Genomic DNA, 20,021 nt, shown 5'->3' with positions numbered 1-20,021 from the left:
AGGAGGTGGAGGTTGCAGTGAGCCAAGATCGCATCACTGCACTCCAGCCCGGGTGACAGAGCGAGCCTCCAACTCAAAAAAAGAAAAAAAACAAAAAAGAAAGAAAAAGAAATGGGGGAGTTTCATGTGTCCCGAGTAAAAATTGTGGGGACATTGTGCCCCCATGGGCTGACCAGCTTGGCAGGCACAAGCAGGGTCTCCCGCAAGTGCCCTCAACCCCCTCAACCTCAAGCCACATCTCAAAGCCTGAGAGCGACCAGGAAAAGATGCAAGACCCCTCCAGCTGGGATTCCAGAGATCACCCTGAGCTCTAGCTCACGAGTCAGATTCCAGAAGCAACCCGAGAGAACACCAACAAAACACTAAAACCTCCCCAGATCCCACAAAGACAAAGAGCCCTGCAAATACACCGCCACAGCAGGGCTTCCGGCCGAGGCAAGGCAGGCCGCGCCCCACAGAGCACGTTACCTGTGGGGTCCTCAGCCCCGTCCCCTTCAGGCTCCACTTCTCTCGTGATGGTGCTGATGATGCGAAGCTCGGGAAAAAGGAACACCCCTTCTGAGCTTTCAAATTCAGAAGCTGCTCGGGCAAAATGGTGGACGCCGCTCAGGCTGATCTTGGGCTCCTCGGGCTGTAAAACCATCACGTAGCCATCTACCGGGGGGACCGAAATGCAGGTGGCCTCGTTAAAACACCTGCCAGCAAGAAATGGGAAAGGGTCAGGGCTTTGGGAGCCAATCTTTTTTTTTTTTTTTTTTTTTTTTTTGAGACGGAGTCTCGCTGTGTCGCCCAGGCTGGAGTGCAGTGGCGTGATCTCGGCTCACTGCAAGCTCCGCCTCCCGGGTTCACGCCATTCTCCCGCCTCAGCCTCCCAAGTAGCTGAGACTACAGGCGCCCGCCACCACGCCCGGCTAGTTTTTTGTATTTTTAGTAGAGACGGGGTTTCACCATGTTAGCCAGGATAGTCTCGATCTTCTGACCTCGTGATCCACCCGCCTCGGCCTCCCAAAGTGCTGGGATTACAGGCTTGAGCCACCGCGCCCGGCCCAGGGAGCCAATCTTGGAGCCCACCTGTGCAAAGGCACATGGAGGTGGGATACACAGGCCCCTACTAACACCTGCCGGGGCCACTCCAGGAACACACTTGCAAACATGATGCATAAATGTCACTCAGATCTCTCCCCCGCACTTTCTGGTAACACACGACGGCTCACCTTTCCCTACAGAAGGGGTTAGGCTGTCTTAAAAACCTAAATATACAAGTGTCATTGGGCGAAACAGGCCTACTGTTGAAAATCAAGACGTACTTGATTGTGCTGGTGATTTTGAGTCTGCGAATTCCGGGCGTGGGGAACTGCCGGGAGTTCAGGTATGAGATGTGCTGCATGGCCTTATCCAATTCCCCGATGTCTTCTCCCTCCAAGGTCAATACCAACTGACTGGGGTGTGCTTGGATCTGAAATCACATCAGACACACAGAGAAGGGGAATAAGGCGGTAACTGCAGGAGCTGAAACCACGGATGCCTCTACGAAGGGGACTGGCCTGGGGTTGATTGGAATTGCTGACTTGAAAAAGAAAAGCTCGTTTAAGTCCAGCAAACACAACTCTTTAACCCAACAGTAAACGGATCAATCACAGATGACTCCCTCATCCCACCAGCCTCTGGGGCTGCAGCCTCCAGGGCCCATGGGTGGTGTGCAGTGGAGCGCTCCGTGTTACCTGCACGCCTCTGCCACTGTCTTCCGGGACCTGCAGGTCCAGCCCCTCCTTGCAGGTATACAGACAATCGATCACCTTCTTATCTGCGAGTTTCCCGGAACGGAGAGTTAAGCCAGCCAGATTGCCTCGGAAATACTGGGTCATGTGCAGGTCGCCACCTTCAGGTCGGGAGAAAAGGCGGAAGAGTCAGGCATGCAGCTCGGCATCACCCAACTCACTTCTCACTCAAGACGGTGTTACCGGTGCTAGCAGCTCGGTGGATGGACATGCGGGTTAGTTCATACCAAGTCCTGTTAGCCTTGCAATCTACATGGAAGCGCAATGAAGAAATTAAACCGTTTATGATCATGCACATGGCCTGGAGAAAGGGAGAGTTGGGGGCGCCTCACCTGAAGCGAAGAGGTTCCCTGAGGGTCCCCACACCTCTGGCCACTCCCCAGTAAGGTGGCCTACCCTGTTCTCATCACCAGGGTGCGTGGTGACACTTCCTACGCCGCCAGCCTCTCCAGCCACTGCCTTCTCAGGTGGCTGGGTTCCACGTGGCTGTTTTCTCTACCTGGCATGCCCTGGGGAATGAACCCACACAAGCGAGGCAGGGAGGATAAAAGGGAGGCTTAAAATACTCCCTGTACAGAATGGCCTATTTCAAGGATGCTATGGTATTGAGTCCCATCCTTCCTGCCTCCTCCTGAGGACTGCTGAGAAGTGCAGATGTTACAAGGAAAACCAAAACCCAGAAAATGGCCCTTGATAGATGACAACAAAGAGCCAAAAACAGGTTACACTAAACCTTGTTCTTAAACTGAAGAAGGAAAAGGGACACATTTTCAGCAATGTGTCTCATTCTGGTAAGGAAATCAGGCACTGTAAATCATCACTAGGAATTGAGGCCATGCCTGTAATCCCAGCACTTTGGGAGGCTGAGGTGGGTGGATCACCTGAGGTCAGGAGTTCGAGACCAGCCTGGCAAAACCTCATCTCTACTAAAAATACAAAAATTAGCTGGGCATGGTGGTGCAAGCCTGTAGTCCCAGCTACTCGGGAGGCTGAGACAGGAGAATTGCTTGCACCCAGGAGGCAGAGGTTGCAGTGAGCCAAGATCGCGCCACTACACCCTGGACAACAGAGCAAGACTCCGTCTCAAAAACAAACAAACAAACAAACAAAAGTCAATTTAAAATTTACTGCCAACCAGGACAGAATATCTACAAACAAGTCTTTTCCTGTCTTGTGGTTCAGCCGCATGACAGTCACGAGGCGGCCTCCCAAACCCTGCCTGTGAGACTGAAAAAGCAGGGAGCCTCATGCAGTGGGGTCAGGGTCAAACTGGATGGGGGGAAAAGTCCCATGCGTGCACTGCCTGAGATGTCATTTGTCCTCACTCCAGCTGGGGTCAGAATGGGCAGAAAAGGGAACTCCAAGAAGCAATGGGGAAGCGCAATGCAGGGAAGCGGCTCAGATGGTGTCCGGGACCAAAATGCAACTGGGGCATTTCATGCTACACGTGGAATGAATCAGTATCTCATCTTTAAATGAAACACAATAGTGAATGTAAGGAAAAAATCCAGCAACCTGCAGAGGCCACAGTCACAGGCTCAGTTTCATTGTCATTTTCAACTCCTGAAAACTCTGTGGAAAAGCAAGACAAAGACAATAGAAAAGGACCAAGAGGTTAGGGTCTTCAAACCAGACCTTGAAAACCAGGTTTGAGGCAACCAAGTAGAAACCAAGAAGAGAAAATTCCTTTGTGATCCCGCTCTGGGATGTACCCATCTGGATGCAAGCTTGTACTGGATCACCTTTTCCCAGAAGTGACATTTACCACCCCCAACCCCAGGCTTCTTTTGTTTTCTTCTTTTATTCCACCTTCCCACATCCTCCTTGCCAAAACATACGTTAGATTCAAAATAAGATGAATGAAAGTACACACACGGAATTCGTTCCCCTCCCCAATCCGTGCTATGAAGTAGGACACTCCACAGAGGGTGAGCCTGGGCTGCAGCGCTGTTCCCGATATAAATAACACCAAGTTCCGGATCCACAGCACCTCTTCTCCTAATAGGGAAGACACTGTGCAGGCAAAACGGCATAGCGCACACATGTCCAAAGCCTGGTACAAAGTAAACATGCGGAAGTCCGTATATTTTGGAAGCGCAAACAAGTGTACAGCTGTCTAGCGGTTAACCTTTGGGTGACAGAGGAAAGAAGACATTTTCAATCACTTTTTCTGAATGAGAGGGAGATGCAGAGGCTAAGGAACCCACCTAGGGAAGCATAGCCTACTGTGGACCTGGGGACCCTAACCACCTTCAGCTCCTCCAGCTCCTGGATCCAGTGTCCTGACTATAACGACCTACCAGAAAGGCCCACATGTGGTGGCTGAGCACAGAACCAGCACTCTCCAGGTCATGTTGTAGGAGAAAGGCCGCTCCTCAAGCCCTGCAGCCCTGTAGCCCTCCCCTCTATGGTGTACTGGGGCCCCTTTTGGGCTGCGGCTGTGTGGGGACGTGTCGAGGGGCAAGGCTAGAGTTGTATCCAGGTGAAGCCCATGTGAGTCACAGGACTGTGCCACCTCCACACACACCAAGGTTCCCCTACAACAGGCTGATGGAAGGGAATGAAGCTGCTGCCCACAGCCCAAGCTCTCCACGGCAAAGGTGCAGCAAAAGTGGCAGAATCCACCGACAAAAAAGAAGAGGAGATCCTCTCTCCTGTTAACTGAGTTTTAAAGAATCTGTGGGGCTTTTGTTTGTTTGTTTTGAGACAGAGTCTCATTCTGTTGCCCAGGCTGGAGTGCAGTGGTATGATCTTGACTCACAGAAACCTCCGCCTCCCAGGTTCAAGTGATTCTCCTGTCTCCCAAGTAACTGGGATTACAGGCGCACGCCACCACGCCTGGCTAATTTTTGTATTTTCACTAAGGACAGGGTTTTGCCGTGTTGGCCAGGCTGGTCTCGAACTCCTGATCTCGAGTGATCCGCCTGCTTCTGTCTCCCAAAGTGCTAGGATTACAGGTGTGAGCCACTGCGCCCAGCTATCTTCCATAAATTTCTAACCTTACTCGAGGTACAATGTTTCCACAGGGAGAAAGAAAAAAAATCAAAAAGTAATTGATGATGATGACATCTTGAAATGACACAGCACAGAGTCCAGTGCAAGGGTCAAAGTGGCAATCACGAACCTCTGGGGTGGGTTCCATGAACTTGGATAGGAAAAACTACATGCTTATTTCCACTAACTTCTGAAATTCAGCATTTCCTTTGGTTATAAATGTAGGCTATACATCACAGCAGTGTTAGCAATGACTGCAACTTTGTCACCAACAGAAGGCACTGATATTTGCATATCAGGCCACAGCTGTTGCAGCTGCCACCGGGATCCTCACACAGCCCTCACAACTTGGAACTTACACCACTGTTGGACCTGCTGCTAAAGCTGGTTCTTCATTTGTTAACATAAAGTACCACCGGTGTTACTGTTTCACAAATGTGGTATTTCAGGATGTTAATAACGATGTTTCAGTTGAACTGATTGCCCTGAAATCCTAGACATTTATTTTGTAGATTAGTAAGAAGGGATCTATCTGCCTTGCCAGACCACCCAAGGGCTCCACGGCACAAAAAAGGGCTTAAAACCCCAGGTCTGAGATGGGCACGGTGGTTCACACCTGTAACCCCAGTACTTTAGGAGTCTGAGGTGGGAGGATCTCTTGAGCCTAGGAGTTTGAGATCAGCCTGGGGAACACAGTGAGACCCCATGTTTATAAAAAATTAAAATAATAACAATAATAAAAACACTGATCTGGTGGGTCTGAGCGTGGGACCGGAATACAGAGGTTTTTCTTTTTCTTTTGAGACAGGGTCTCACTCTGTTGCTCAGGCTGGAGTGTAATGGGGCATTCTTGGCTCATGCAGCCTCTGCCTCCCGGTTCAACTGATTCTCCTGCCTGAGCCTCCTGAGTAGCTGGGATCACAGGCACACGCCATCATGCCTGGCTAACTTTTGTATATTTAGTAGAGACAGGGTTTCACCATGTTGGCCAGGCTGGTCTCGAACTTCTGACCTCAAGGGATCAGCCTGCCTCGGTCTCCCAAAGTGCTGGCATTATAGGCGTGAGACACCACGCCTGACCCACAGGATTTTCAAAGTAAAAAAATTCAAAACCCTAGCTCCTGATTAATCAGCTGGGTGACGCTTGGCTTGTTGCATCTCTAGGCCTGAGTTTCTTCAGCTATAAAAAAGGGATTTTAAGGTTTAGGTGAGATGACGTGTATAAAGGAGTTGGCACACAGCCTGCCACTTGGTAAGTACAAGTAACAAGCACTGGTGCTCTGGTGGTTATCGTGTCCCCTCTCAGCAGACTTCGATGGAACCCTCCCCCATGCATGGCCCTTGCTGAGGGTGAACGGAGCCCTCGCAGCCCTCCTACCAGGTCACCAAGTGATAAACACTCTGGAAGAGTCCTCCAGGTCCAAGGCACGCTTCTACTTCTGTGTCCTTTATTTCTCTGCCTGACTCTTGCTGTTGCCTCTTTGTCCTTGTGAGCCTTTCAACAGATGGATTAATTTATAAAACAGTTCCCCCCACTACACTCTCCCTCTGTGCAACGCTCCCTCCTGGGTTTCCAGGAAAGGTGACAGTGTGGTCAGTCCTATCACCTTTATGGAGCACCCACAGATGGAGCTACACTAGCTAGAGTGGGGCATCGGCAATGTCCCCAAATAGGATGTACACAGGAAATGGAAGGAAGATATCCAGGACACGAAGGTAAGGCTGTAAGACGCTGACCACAGCCTGCTGCCACCAACCTAGTAAAGAGGTACAACTTAATTCTCGAGTCGAGGGCTAGGGGTAATGACAGTTACCTTGCCAGCAAGCCCCCACCACGAGCTGAGTTTCTATCTTGGATGGATGGAGCGGGTAATCCTCAGTCACAGAGAAGGGCTCGTGGGACGTGCCATCCACATAGAGAGTCACGCTCGGGAATTCCACATTGAGGACGTAGTGGTGCCATTCCTCATCACAGACCTACAGAGACAAAGGGAAGCGGGGGTGGTGAGATGTCCACTTTCCTTCTCATCAATGCCCATGGAAACCAAGTCACCCAAAACAAGGGACTTCCTAGAAGGAAAAGGATGAAGAAAATCTAACCACAAAATACCTGCAAATACATCTCACCAAAAGAAGTCCAGCCTCTCTAGGCCATCTCTAAACTACGTGGCATGCATTGCTCACAACCACAGGACACAGCCCAAGCGGGGAGCTGCCCAGTTCTGCTCTGCCAATAGCATAGCACCAGGAAGTTCCTGTATGGGCAAGCTGGATACCCACCCTTTAAAGGGTTGAGTTAGTTTGCCACTGGCCATTCCTTTTCTGAATAAAAATAAAAAGTGCCTTTAGGCCAGGCGCAGTGGTTCACGCCTGTAATCCCAGCACTTTGGGAAGCCAAGGCGAGATCACTTGAGGTCAGGAGTTTGAGACCAGCCTGGCCAACATAGCGAAAACCCGTCTCTACCGAAATTACAAAAATTAGCCAGGTGTGGTGGTGCACGCCTGTAGACCCAGCTACTCAGGAGGCTGAGGCACAAGAATTGCTTGAACCTGGGAGACAAAGGTTACAGTGAGCTGAGATTGCGCCACTGCAATCCAGCCTGGTGACAGAGCAAGACTCTATCTCCCCCCAAAAAAAAAAAAAAAAAAAGTGCCTTTAATCTCAGAATAAGGCATACCACAATACATGTATTTTATTTTCCAACTCAAAGTTGATGATCTCAATAAATATGAACATCAGCTCCAAGGGCACCCCAAATCAAACTGTGTTCCCAACCCGTGATGAATGAGCGTGTGAAACCACATCAGCCAGCTGCAGTGGTGGGCCCCTTATCTGGGTCTAACTCAAACAAATTGTAAAAACAAAAACATTTATAAGGCTACTTGAAATCTGAACATTGACTATTTGATCATATTAGCAATTTTACTGTTTTTTTTTTTTTTTTTTGAGGCGGAGTCTCGCTCTGTAGCCCGGGCTGGAGTGCAGTGGCCGGATCTCAGCTCACTGCAAGCTCCGCCTCCCAGGTTTACGCCATTCTCCTGCCTCAGCCTCCTGAGTAGCTGGGACTACAGGTGCCCGCCACCTCGCCCGGCTAGTTTTTTGTATTTTTTAGTAGAGACGGGGTTTCACGGTGTTCGCCAGGATGGTCTCGATCTCCTGACCTCGTGATCCACCCGTCTCGGCCTCCCAAAGTGCTGGGATTACAGGCTTGAGCCACCGCGCCCGGCCTGTTTTTTTTTTAATGTGAAAGAGTGCTGTGATTTTGCTAGTCTATCAGAGATACATAATGACATACAGGCATCTACAAGAATGAAATGCTCTATTTGGGATTTCTTGAAAATTATTAAGTAATATTTGAGGGCATAATAAAAATGTTCAGCAGCGAATAGGGGTAACAATGAAAGAAGACTGACCAAGAGTTGGCAGTTGTTGAAGGTATAAGGGCAAACAGGGCTATTCTTTACACTAATCTGTCTGCTTTTATGTAAGTCTGAAATTTTCCATAATACAGTTTTTAAACAGTATATACTTAGAAGATACTAAATATATACATACAGAATATGGCTACCATAACAGAACTGTATCTAAAATGTCTACCTATGTTGAAAAATATTTTTCCAGGACAAAGCCTTTCTTCAGTTTCTTCTCTTTTTTTTTGAGATGGAGTCTCGCTCTTTTGCCCAGGCTGGAGTGCAGTGGCACGATCTTGGCTCACTGCAAGCTCCACCTCCCGGGTTTACACCATTCTCCTGCCTCAGCCTCGCGAGTAGCTGGGACTAGCCATCATGCCCGGCTAATTTCTTGTATTTTTAGTAAAGATGGGTTTCACCATGTTAGCCAGAATGGTCGCGATCTCCTGACCTCGTGATCCATCTGTCTCAGCCTCTCAAAGTGCTGTGATTCCAGGCTTGAGCCACTGTGCCTGGCCTCTTTAGTTTCTTGAAAATAATTATGATAATAGTTTCTGAGAAATAATCACTCACATAAATAAAAAAATACACCAATAAGAGATGAATGCTACCCAGCCTGACCAACATGGAGAAACCCCATCTCCACTAAAAATACAAAAATTAGCAGGGTATGGTGGCGCATGCCTGTAATCCCAGCTACTCAGGAGGCTGAGGCAGGAGAATCGCTTGAATCCAGGAGGCGGAGCTTGCAGGCTTGCAGTGAGCTGAGATGGCGCCGATGCACTCCAGCCTGGGCGACAAGAGTGAAACTCCGTCTCAAAAAAAAAAAAAAAAAAAAAGAGATGAATGCTACCAACTGGACACCCACTTCATCTTTCCACTATCATATACTTTTTCCTTTCTCATGTATTCTCTTTTACTTTGATCTATCCTATGATTATTTTAGACAATATTATATTTTAGTAACTGCAGGCACATATAACATATGTCAGCTTTTGCCCACTAACTCCACAAGACAAATAAATGATGATAAGGCCAAAGGTTTCCTTCTCATCCCAACTCTACCTCAAAAGAAGAAATGATCTATTCTGATTTTAATGAGGTTTCTCATTTTACAGTGCTCTCTCGTTTCCTGTAACATGTGGGGTTTTTCACAGGATATTTGCTTTTTATCACAGCAACTGCTAGAAAATTAGCTTTGCGGCTGGGCACAGTGGCTCATGCCCGGCACTTTGGGAGGCTAAAGTGGGTGCATCACTTGAGGTCAGGAGTTCAAGACTAGCCTGGCCAATATGGTGAAACCTTGTTTCTACTAAAAATACAAAAATCAGCAGGGCATGGTGGTATGTGCCTGTAGTCCCAGCTACTCAGGAGGCTGGGCAGGAGAACTGCTTGAACCCAGGAAGCAAAGGTTGCAGTGAGCCAAGATCGTCCCACTGCACTCGACAGAATGAGACTCCATCTTAAAAAAAAGAAAAAAACAGGCCAGGCGCGGTGGCTCAAGCCTGTAATCCCAGCACTTTGGGAGGCCAAGACGGGGGGATCACGAGGTCAGGAGATTGAGACCATCCTGGCTAACAAGGTGAAACCCCGTCTCTACTAAAAAAATACAAAAAACTAGCCGGGCATGGTGGCGGGCGTCTGTAGTCCCAGCTACTCGGGAGGCTGAGGCAGGAGAATGACGTGAACCCGGGAGGTGGAGCTTGCAGAGAGGTGAGATCCGGCCGCTGCACTCCAGCCTGGGCGACAGAGCGAGACTCCGTCTCAAACAAAACAAAACAAAACAAAACAAAACAAACAAACAAAAAAAACACACAAAAAAAAACCCCACCACCACCACCACCAAAAAGGAAAATTAGCTTTGCAAAGGCATGACATCATCAAAAGGAAAGTAACTTTACCTAAGGTCAAAACTGTCAACTAGTTCAAGAAGCAGTTTGTGTGGCACCTGAAAGGTGCCAAGATTGCTGGTTCCTTGAAAATTTAAGATATCCTGTGATGCCGAGAACTGCTGATTCACCTGGGGCTCCCTGGCACAGTTTAGGAGCCAAGGCTTTAAATGATGCATAAATAAACACAAGAATCTCAATCCCAATTGTATTTATTTATTTTATTTTTATTTTTTTAAGATAGAGTCTTGCTCTGTCGCCCAGGCTGGAATACAATGGCGCGATCTTGGCTCACTGCAACCTTCACCTCCCAGGTTCAAGCAATTCTGTCTCAGCCTCCCAAGTAGCTGGGATTACAGGCACACACCACCACACCCAGCTAATTTTTGTATTTTTAGTAGAGACGGGGTTTCACCATATTGGTCAGGCTGGTTTTGAACTCCTGACCCTCAGGTGATCCACTTGCCTCAGCCTCCCAAAGTGCTGGGATTACAGGCGTGAGCCACCATGCCCAGCTTCAATCCCAATTTTAAACAAACACTGCTTATTTCAATAACAGTATTTCGAATATAAAATACACAATTTTTATAGCAATACTGTATATATAAAATATATGGGAAAAAATGTAGGCTTTTAGTGGAAAGTTGTCAGATTTAATTTGCTACCCTATTACCCACAGACACAGAAATCATAAAATTATAAATATACACTGACTATACACAGCCAGTCACGTGCAAGGTTGCAGTACCTGCTTACTCTCTCTTAGAAGATCATAATTAGTGTTTTTCTTTTTCTTTTGAGACGGAGTCTCACTCTGTCATCCAGGCTGGAATGCAGTGGCACAATCGCAGCTCATTGCAGCCTTGACCTCCTGAGCTCCATCAATCCTCCCACCTCAGCTCCCCAAGTAGCCGGGACTACAGGCGTGTGCCACCATGCCCAGCTAATTTTCATGGTGTTTTTTTTGTTGTTTTTTCTGTAGAGACAGGATCTCAGTACGTTGCCCAGGCTGGTCTCGAACCCCTGGGCTCAAGCAATCCTCATGCCTCAGCCTCCCAAAGTGCTGGGATTATAGACGTGAGCAGCTTGCCCAGCCCTAATAGTGCATTTTCAATTCACTCACCTGATTCAACTTCCAGTGGAATTCTGCAGGTCTGTATTTCTTCTCCTCAGAAGGATCCTGACGGAGGAGGAAGATCAGCCGGCACCCATGGACGTAGAGCGAGTAGTGGTGCCGATTCATATCTGCAAAGGCAGTTTCTACGGGTAAATTGCCAACTAAAGACCCAAAGGAGAAGTAAAAGCTGTTTCTTGAATGGATTTTGAAGACACAATTTCATCTGCATAAATGAACTCTTCAGCTGAGCCAAGACGGAGCTTAGAAACAAATACACCCGGGCTTTCCTGAGAAGCGGAGCCTGTGATCACCGTGGACCCCACTGAGCAACAGCAGCAAATATCCAAACGCCCAGGCCGTGGCCCTCGGGGACGTGCCCCAGGCACACAGCACAGCACACGGCCTACGAGCACCAGGCCTGGCATCGGGCCCTGGGAAAGGAGAGGGAGTCCACTGCCGGCATCCACCCCACTGGACACTGGGGCCCGGCACTGCTTGCAGAGCTATTACCCTACCTGTTTTATCAGAACTGCAAAGAATCGTCTCCTTCTTCCTGCCAAAAGGCCCGTGTCTCATCCACACGGAGATGGTGAATGGCTCTTTGGGGTTGACCGACACGATGCCATCCGGGATCCTCACTGCCTGGGTGCCATTGAACTCAAACACCTGGTCGCTGTCGTGGCCATTGTCGGTGGGGAGGCCCACAGTCCAGTTCAGGGAGCCACTTGGAGATGGCAGCAGCTCGGCAGTGCCCGCGGCTGCACCTGAAGCCACAGTGCTCAGTGAAACTCACGTGAGGAGCCAGAGGTCCCGTGCACCTCAAGCCCCCAGGCACATGCTTGTCTTACACTTAGGCAATCTGCTGGTTCGAGTTTACTTTTTTTTTTTTTTTTCTTTCGAGACAGAGTCTTGCTCCGTTACCCAGGCTGCAGTACAGTGGCGCAATCTTGGTTCACTGCATCCTCCACCTCCAGGGTTCAAGCAATTCTCCTGCCTCAGCCTCCCAAGTAGCTGGGATTACAGGCACGCACCACTACGCCTGGCTAATTTTTGCATTTTCAGTAGAGCCGGAGTTTCACCATGTTGACCAGGCTGGTCTTGAACTCCTGACCCCGTGATCCGCCCACCTCGGCCTCCCGAAGTGCTGGGATTACAGGCATGAGCCACCACGCTTGGACCTTTCAGTTTACTTCTCTTCAAAAATCAGGGTTTTAAATTACAAAAATAAAAGTAACAACCATGGAAGGGAAAGGGCCAGGCGTGGTAGCTCACGCCTGTAATCCCAGCACTTTGGGAGGCCAAGGCAGGCGGATCACAAGGTCAGGAGATCAAGACCATCCTGGCTAACATGGTGAAACACCGTCTCTACTAAAAATACAAAAAATCAGCTGGGTGTGGTGGCGGGCGCCTGTAGTCCCATTTACTCGGGAGGCTGAGGCAGGAGAATGGCGTGAACCTGGGAGGTGGAGCTTGCAGTGAGCCGAGATCCTGCCCCTGCACTCCAGCCTGGGCAACAGAGTAAGAATCCACCTCAAAAAAAAAAAAAAAGGAAAGGAAAGGAAGCATTTCTGGTAATCTGATCCAAATTATACCATTTTAGTATAAACACCCAGTCCTCCTTTGATAAATATACCCAAAAATGATGTGTTTTCTTAGAAAAATGGGAGTCCTGGCCAGGTATGGTGGCTCACACCTGTAACCCCAGCACTTTGGGAGGCCAAGGCACACAGATTGCTTGAGCCCAGGAGTTGGAGATCAGCCTGGACAACATGGCGAAACCTCACACAAAAAAAACCAACACAAAAAACACAAAAATTAGCCAAGTGTGGTGGTGTATCCTTGTAGTCCCAGCTATTCGGGAGGCTGAGGTGGGAGGATCACTTGAGCCCAGGAGGTTGAGGCTGCAGTGAACTGTGATTGTGCCACCACACTCCAGCCTGGGTGAGTGCGACCCTGTCTCAAAATATACATAAACAAATAAAATAAAAGTGGAGTCCTGCTATGTATGTGCATAATATATGTATATTCCTAGTAATATTCTTCTATCATGTAATTTAAAATATCTGAATAGCATTTCTTTTTTTTTTTTTTGAGACAGGGTCTCCTCTGTCGCTCAGGCTGCAGTGCAGTGGTGCAGTGTCGGTTTAAATGCAGCCTCGACCTCCCGAGCTCAAGCAATCCTCCCACCTTAGCCTCCAAAGTAGCTGGGACCACAGGTGCATGCCACCACGCCCAGCTAATTTTTGTGTTTTTTGTAGAGATGGGGTTTCGCCATGTTGCCCAGGCTAGTCTCCAACTACTGGGGTCAAGCAATCCACCCGCCTCAGACTCCCAAAGTGCTGGGATTATAGGTGTGAGCCACCACGCCTGGCCTGAATAGCATTTCATTGTACAGATACAGCATCACTTACTGACCGGCCTCCCAGCTGGGCACTGAGGCTGTCCCTAACCTTTTCCTATTAAACCTCACCTGCATGCACAGCTTTGTGTGTCTCCATGATTATTCCCTTAAAATAAATTCCTAGAAATGAAATTACGAAGTCAAAGAACACAAAAAATGTTTTCCAACTGTTCTTATGTATTGCCACATTCAAATAAAAAAAAATTTTTTTTTGTCCACAGGAAAAGATTTTGCAAGCTCCTTCTTGACTAAGCTATTACTCGGAGCAGCAGGCCTTGGCTGGACCAGCCTGGTCTTTTAGAGAGTAACAGAAGACCTTGGTCCAAATCTTAGCTCCTGAGGCTAGGCGTGGTGGCTTGCGCCTGTAATCCCAGAACTTTGGGAGGCTGAGGAGGGCAGATCGACTGAGGTCAAGAGTTCAAGACCAGCCTGGCCATCATGGGGAAACTCTGTCTCTACAAAACTACAAAAATTAGCCAGGCATGATGGCAGATGCCTGTAATTCCAGCTACTTGGGAGGCTGAGGTGGGAGAATCACTTTAACACGGGAAGTGGAGGTTGCAGTGAGCCAAGATAGCACCATTGCATTCCAGCCTGGGCGACAGCGAGACTCTGTCTAAAAAAAAAAGGAAACCACACACACACACACACTAAAACCTCAGCTCCTGAATATGTGGCCCTGAGCAAGCTACTTAACCTGCTTTAGTCTCAATTGTTTAATTCCTCTATAACAAGGTCAATACCCACCTACTCTGTAGGCTTGCTGGAAAGACTACGCTAAAACACACACAGAAGTACCTGGCCTAAGGCCGGGCATGGTGGGTCACGCCTGTAATCCCAGCACTTTGGGAGGCCGAGGTGGGTGGATCACTTGAGGTCAGGAGTTGGAGACCAGCCTGGCCAACATGGTAAAACCCCATCTCTACTAAAAATGCAAAAAGTAGCCAGGCATGATGGTGGTTGCCTGTAATCCCAGCTACTTGGGAGGCTGACGCGGGAGAATCACTTGAACCCGGGAGGCAGAGGTTGCAGTGAGCCAAGATTGCACTATTGCACTCCAGCCTGGGCGACAGAGGGAGACTCTGTCTCAAAGAAAAAAGAAAAAAAGAAGAAAAAAAAAAAGTGCCTGGTATATAGTAAGCACTCAAATTCTTTCTATTCTTCCTAACTTTATTCTGCTGAAAAAAAATTTGCTTAATACCATGAAATGAGAAACAGAATAAATTTTATACACTATAATTACATGCATGGTTTAAAACAAAAAATGTGCCAGATCTCCTGACTTATATATATTGAGGTGACAATTACGAATAGTTGGATTTGGAGTTGCCACACCCCAGTATACTCATCATCGAGCTGCGGCAGCATAATGTCCAGTTTTCTCCTTTGGTTTATTTACCATATGATAATTTTTTTCTTTTCTTTTTTTTTTTTTTCTAAGACAAAGTCTAGCTTTGTCACCTAGGCTGGAGAGTAGTGGCACACTCTTGGCTCACTGCAACCTCCTGGGTTCAAGTGATTCTCCTGCCTCAGCCTCCTGAGTAGCTGGGATTACAGGCACCTGGCACCACGCCTGGCTAAGTTTTGTATTTTTAGTAGAGACGGGGTTTCATCATGTTGATCAGGCTGGTCTTGAACTCCTAACCTCAAGTGATCCGGATAATTTTCAATTATGTAAGAAAACCAGTAATCTAAATCTCATGGTTGTTATCAGGCTAGTGAAAAGATTGATCAGTTTAAGAAAATGCTCCCTGAAAAGCTGTTTCCAAGTAGCTCTTGAAACAAAAAAGACCCTTCCAAGTTTATGAAAGCGGTGCTTCATTTAGTGGGATTTATCACCAGCCAACTACATGCTCTTCCCTCAGCATCTTCCATGACAGCCATCCATACCTCACTTCTTCTTCATTTAGATAAGCCATAAGCCAGAAAAATATCCATAGCCGACAGTAAAGAGAGAGACCTAGCCTTCTGGTGGGTCTCCCAGTAATTCTGTCTCTCAATTTCTCCACACAATATTGTGATATAGAAAGTCTATGAAGATTCTAAGTTAGATGTGGCTATCTTTAGTTTTGATTTTCTAGTTCATGTTTGTCAAAAGCTATCATATTACTTATATGTTTCCTTCCGTTCTTTTTGAGACAGGTTCTCACTCTGTCATCCAGGCTGGAATGCAGTGGTGTGATCTTGGCTCACTGCAACGTCCACCTCCTGGGCTCAAGCGATCCTCCTCCCTCAGCCTCCCAAGTAGTTGGGACTACAGGCGTGCACCACCACGCCTGGCTAGTTTTTGTATTTTTTTGCAGAGACAGGGTTTCGCCATATTGCCCAGGCTGGTCTCGAACTCCTGAGCTCAAGCAATCTATCTGCCTCAGCCTCCCGAAGTGCTAAGATTACAGGCATGAGCCCCCGCACCCTGGCCTTTTTCTTCAGGTGTAAGTAAACATCTCATTTCATGTAAAACTCATCCATGTATTCCTATAGAAACCCTTTTTGGATGATTCTCAATGTATGTTGGAGAAATACTTCCTTCAAATCAGTGGTTCTTTTTTTAAAACAGGGTCTCGCTCTATTGCACTCTATAGGCTGGAGTGCAATGGTGCCATCACGGCTCACTGCAGCCTCAACCTCCCGGGTTCAGGTGATCCTCCCACCTCAGCCTCCCGAGTAGCTTGAACTGCAGGTGCATGCCAACATCCCCAGTTAATTTTTCAATTTTTTTGTAGAGATGGCGTCTCGCTGTATTGCCCAGGCTGGTCTCAAACTCCTGGGCTCAAGTGACTTTCCCACCTCGGCCTCCTAAAGTGCTGGAATTACAGGCATAAGCCACCATACCTGGCCACCAGCGGTTCTTAAAATGCACACATACACAACATATTCAATAGATGTTTGAACATATTCAAAGCCCATCCAGTATTAAAACTAGCCAGCAAGGCAGCAAAGTTCATTTCAGAAATATAGCTTCTCTATCACAGTTTATAATTAGGAACACAACACACACAAGTATTTCCAGTTGTAAAGGTCCCTCCCACCTCACCAAAGCCAGCCGGATGCAGGAACGCCTGGTCTCCTTACCACAGAGCCGGTGGAGGGACTTCTCCGAGTAGGTGTCTCGGTCGCAGCCTTTCCCTATGTGGCTGGTTTCTAGCTCCACTGTGGCCTGTACTGAGGCAACTGGCTCGTCACATGTCTCCAGGTGGATATTTGGAAAGACGGCCAACGCGCCTGTGCCCGGCTCATACTCAATCCTATTGTTCCATCCTGCATTGGTCCACAGATCAGCAGGGGAGGAGAGAAGGAAAACACACACTGTAGGTTGCTGCAGCGTATCAGTTTTAAGAACAGATGTGGCTGGGCGTGGCGGCTCACGCCTGTAATCCCATCACTTTGGGAGGCCGAGGGGGGCGGATCACAAGGTCAGGAGATCGAGACCATCCTGGCTAACACGGTGAAATCCCGTCTCTACTAAAAATACAAAAAATTAGCCGGGCGAGGTGGCGGGCGCCTGTAGTCCCAGCTACTCGGGAGGCTGAGGCAGGAGAATGGCGTGAACCCGGGAGGCGCAGCTTTCAGTGAGCCGAGATCACGCCACTGCACTCCAGCCTGGTGACAGAGCAAGACTCCGTCTCAAAAAAAAAAAAAAAAAAGAGAACAGATGTGAGCGCCGGGGAGAGAATGAGGCTCACCTTGCCACCCAGGGGCACAGGTGGGCTTAACGCTAATCTTCACCAAAACATCTTCTGTGGCTCTTTTCTTCCCACAGTCATAGGCAGTGACGGTCAGCTTATACTGATGTTCTTTCCCGTAGTTTAACTTCTCTGTGTTTTTTATATAACCTTACAGGGGGCAAAAACAACAGTGAGAAGCAAAACCCACGCTGGTTTTACTTTTGTTGTCCTAGGCGGAAAGATAAAATGCATACACTTTAAGCCCTGTAAGTACTCAGCCAAAAATAAACATATGCTTGTGATGCTTAACCCACAACCTGCCCTCCCTGAGCCCGAACACACACGAAATCCACCCTGAAGAGTTTCAACAGAAGAGACGGAGCCACACAACTCGGTCTCCACTTACACTCCCAGTGTTATGTTGGGCTTTCCACTAAGATTTAACTGTTTCCATACATTAAGAGAATTAAAAAGACAAAATAATTCAAGTACCTTAAGTATTAAATACAAGATCACTGATCAAACATTTACTTTATTAAAAGAAAGAGATTTCCTACCCCCACCCGCTTAGAACAGAAGCCTGCTTTTTGAACATGAGTACAGATCTCTGGAAAGTGTTTGCAATGTCCGTAATTCCATCAAAGATTCTGGACTGTGCATTAATTAACAATGCAAACGTCGTATTATTTTTTATTTTTGGAGCAGGGTCTCACTCTGTTGCCCAGGCTGGAGTGCAGTGGCCCAGTCTCGGCTCAGTGCAACCTCTGCCTCCCGGGTTCAAGTGATTCTTCCACCTCAGCCTCCCAAGTAGCTGGGACTACAGGTGTGTGCCTGTAGTCCCAGCTACTAGCGAGGCTGTGGCAGGAGGATCCCTTGAGCCCAGGAGGTCAAGGTTACAGTGAGCAATGATTGCACCACTACATTCCAGCCTGGGAGACAGAGCAAGACCTTCTTTCAAAAAAAAAAAAAAGAAAAAAGATATGGCAGGACATTCTAACTTAATGGAGAACATGGCCAGGCATGGTGGCTCACGCATGTAATCCCAGCACTTTGGAAGGCCAAGGTGGGCGATCACCTGAGGTCAGGACTTCAAGACCAGCCTGGCCAACATGGTAAAACTCCGTCTCTACTAAAAATACAAAAAAAAAAAAAAAAAAGTTAGCTGGGTGTGGTGGCGGGCACCTGTAATCCCAGCTACTCGACAGGCTGAGGCAGGAGAATCACTTGAACCCAGGAGGCAGAGGTTGTAGTGAGCTGAGATTGTGCCACTGCACTCCAGCCTGGGGAATGCAGTGAGACTATGTCTCAAAAAAAAACACAAAAACAAAAACAAAAAACTTAATGAAGAACAGAAAATGAGAAACTAAATGTAAAGGTCAGTCTCATACAGATGCATGTGGATTGAAAGTTAAGAAGATTAAAAAAATAAAGCCATGTCAGGTGGGAGGATTTTTATTTGATTTTGGTGGGAAAGCAAAAAAACAGGAGAACACAGGACTTTCAGGTTCCAGAGAAGAAGCTGTCAGGGGACAAAGTAGGAACTTAATGTTTTTACAATTAAAAGCGAAAGCACACCAGGTTAGGTCTCCCGTTTGTGAGTTTCGTGGAGTTCTGACAAAGCACAGAAGCTGGGGTGTAAAGTCAGTGGGGTTGGCAGGGACTGTCTACCCAGCTAAGGAAAGCGCACTCCTCCATTCTTACCATCTTTGTCGACAGTAAAGGGCACGTCTGGAGTGATGATTTCGTAGCTGCAAATCTGGCTGAACTGAGGGGAGCAGTCGGCATCCATGGCCTCCACCCTCAAAATGCTGTCATACTGCTTCCCCTCGACGACCGTGGCTTTGTAGGACTTCTCCTTGAACACGGGCGCGTACTCATTCACGTCGTTCACCTGAATGTGGACAGTTGCTCTGGATGGAGGGAGGGAGAAAAATATGGTTGTTTTGCTTGTTTTCGGTGTCAGTGTGTATGTGTTTACCCAAAAGATACCAATTCTGCCTTACTTTAAAATTTCCTGTTTCTGATACCTTGTTTCATGAATTTCATATGATGAAGTCAAAAATTAAACCAAGCTATTCACTGCTTTTCATTCAGTGTGGAGATAACAGAAAGTTAAAAGAGGGATTTGGGTCGGTTCTTCCATATCCTAAGAATAAAGCAAAAAAGCAATCATCTAAAATAAAAGAGTCTTGGGTGTTTTTTTTGACAACATGGGACAGGACAGACAGAAGGGAGATAAACAATACCAGACGTCTGTTTGCTCTCCAATTTTAAAGTTGAAACATATTTTGTCGCAAAATCCAGAAAAAAATAGAGCCAAGGGAAGAAGGGGTATGAAACAGAGAAAGCATAAAATGGTCTGATTCTGAGAGTTCAAACGAATTCTGTCCTACTTCTAGGGAATAGGCTACAGACCATGGCATCACCTGGTCCTGATTCAACAAATGGAAGAGCTCAGGAGGGGCGGGCCGTTGCCACCTGCCAATACCCCAGCTCAGTTATCAAGAAAATTAGGGTGCCATCAGACCTGGCTACAAATAAAGAAAACTGTAGGTTTCAAGGGCTAATGGTCAGGGTATGCTTCTGAATCAGACAAAGACTTTGGTCAAAATATGACCTTTGCAAGGGAAACAATAACATTACGCGGTGGAAAAAGAGGAGTGACTCACTGGGACGCTGCGCCCTCTGCTCACCACGAGCCTCCTCATCCCAATGCCGGCGGTCTGACCCTCACAACGGGTTATGTGACCCATCTCACCCACATAC

At 47.7% G+C, this 20,021-nt stretch overlaps 1 protein-coding gene across 4 annotated transcripts in view; it reads right to left on the bottom strand.

Annotated features, from left to right (window-relative positions):
• The window catches only part of CLSTN1 (calsyntenin 1), a 100,071-nt gene that overhangs the window by 5,790 nt on the left and 74,260 nt on the right, over window positions 1-20,021 (bottom strand). For 2 of the 4 annotated variants that reach the window (XM_015442926.3, XM_015442932.3), the window contains 10 exons: window positions 18,957-19,165; window positions 17,274-17,423; window positions 16,663-16,848; window positions 11,705-11,953; window positions 11,196-11,317; window positions 6,587-6,749; window positions 3,294-3,350; window positions 1,722-1,879; window positions 1,308-1,456; window positions 469-695 (listed from right to left, as the gene is read on the bottom strand). In XM_015442926.3, coding sequence (XP_015298412.2) covers window positions 469-695; window positions 1,308-1,456; window positions 1,722-1,879; window positions 3,294-3,350; window positions 6,587-6,749; window positions 11,196-11,317; window positions 11,705-11,953; window positions 16,663-16,848; window positions 17,274-17,423; window positions 18,957-19,165 — 1,670 coding nt within the window. The remainder of the gene's footprint in view (window positions 1-468; window positions 696-1,307; window positions 1,457-1,721; window positions 1,880-3,293; window positions 3,351-6,586; window positions 6,750-11,195; window positions 11,318-11,704; window positions 11,954-16,662; window positions 16,849-17,273; window positions 17,424-18,956; window positions 19,166-20,021) is intronic. The other 2 variants (XM_015442936.3, XM_074021058.1) reach the window with 1 other exon arrangement.

Source organism: Macaca fascicularis, chromosome 1, assembly GCF_037993035.2.
Source record: "Macaca fascicularis isolate 582-1 chromosome 1, T2T-MFA8v1.1".
NCBI classification, from domain to species: Eukaryota; Metazoa; Chordata; class Mammalia; order Primates; family Cercopithecidae; genus Macaca; species Macaca fascicularis.
This window is presented reverse-complemented; position numbering and strand designations above follow the sequence as displayed.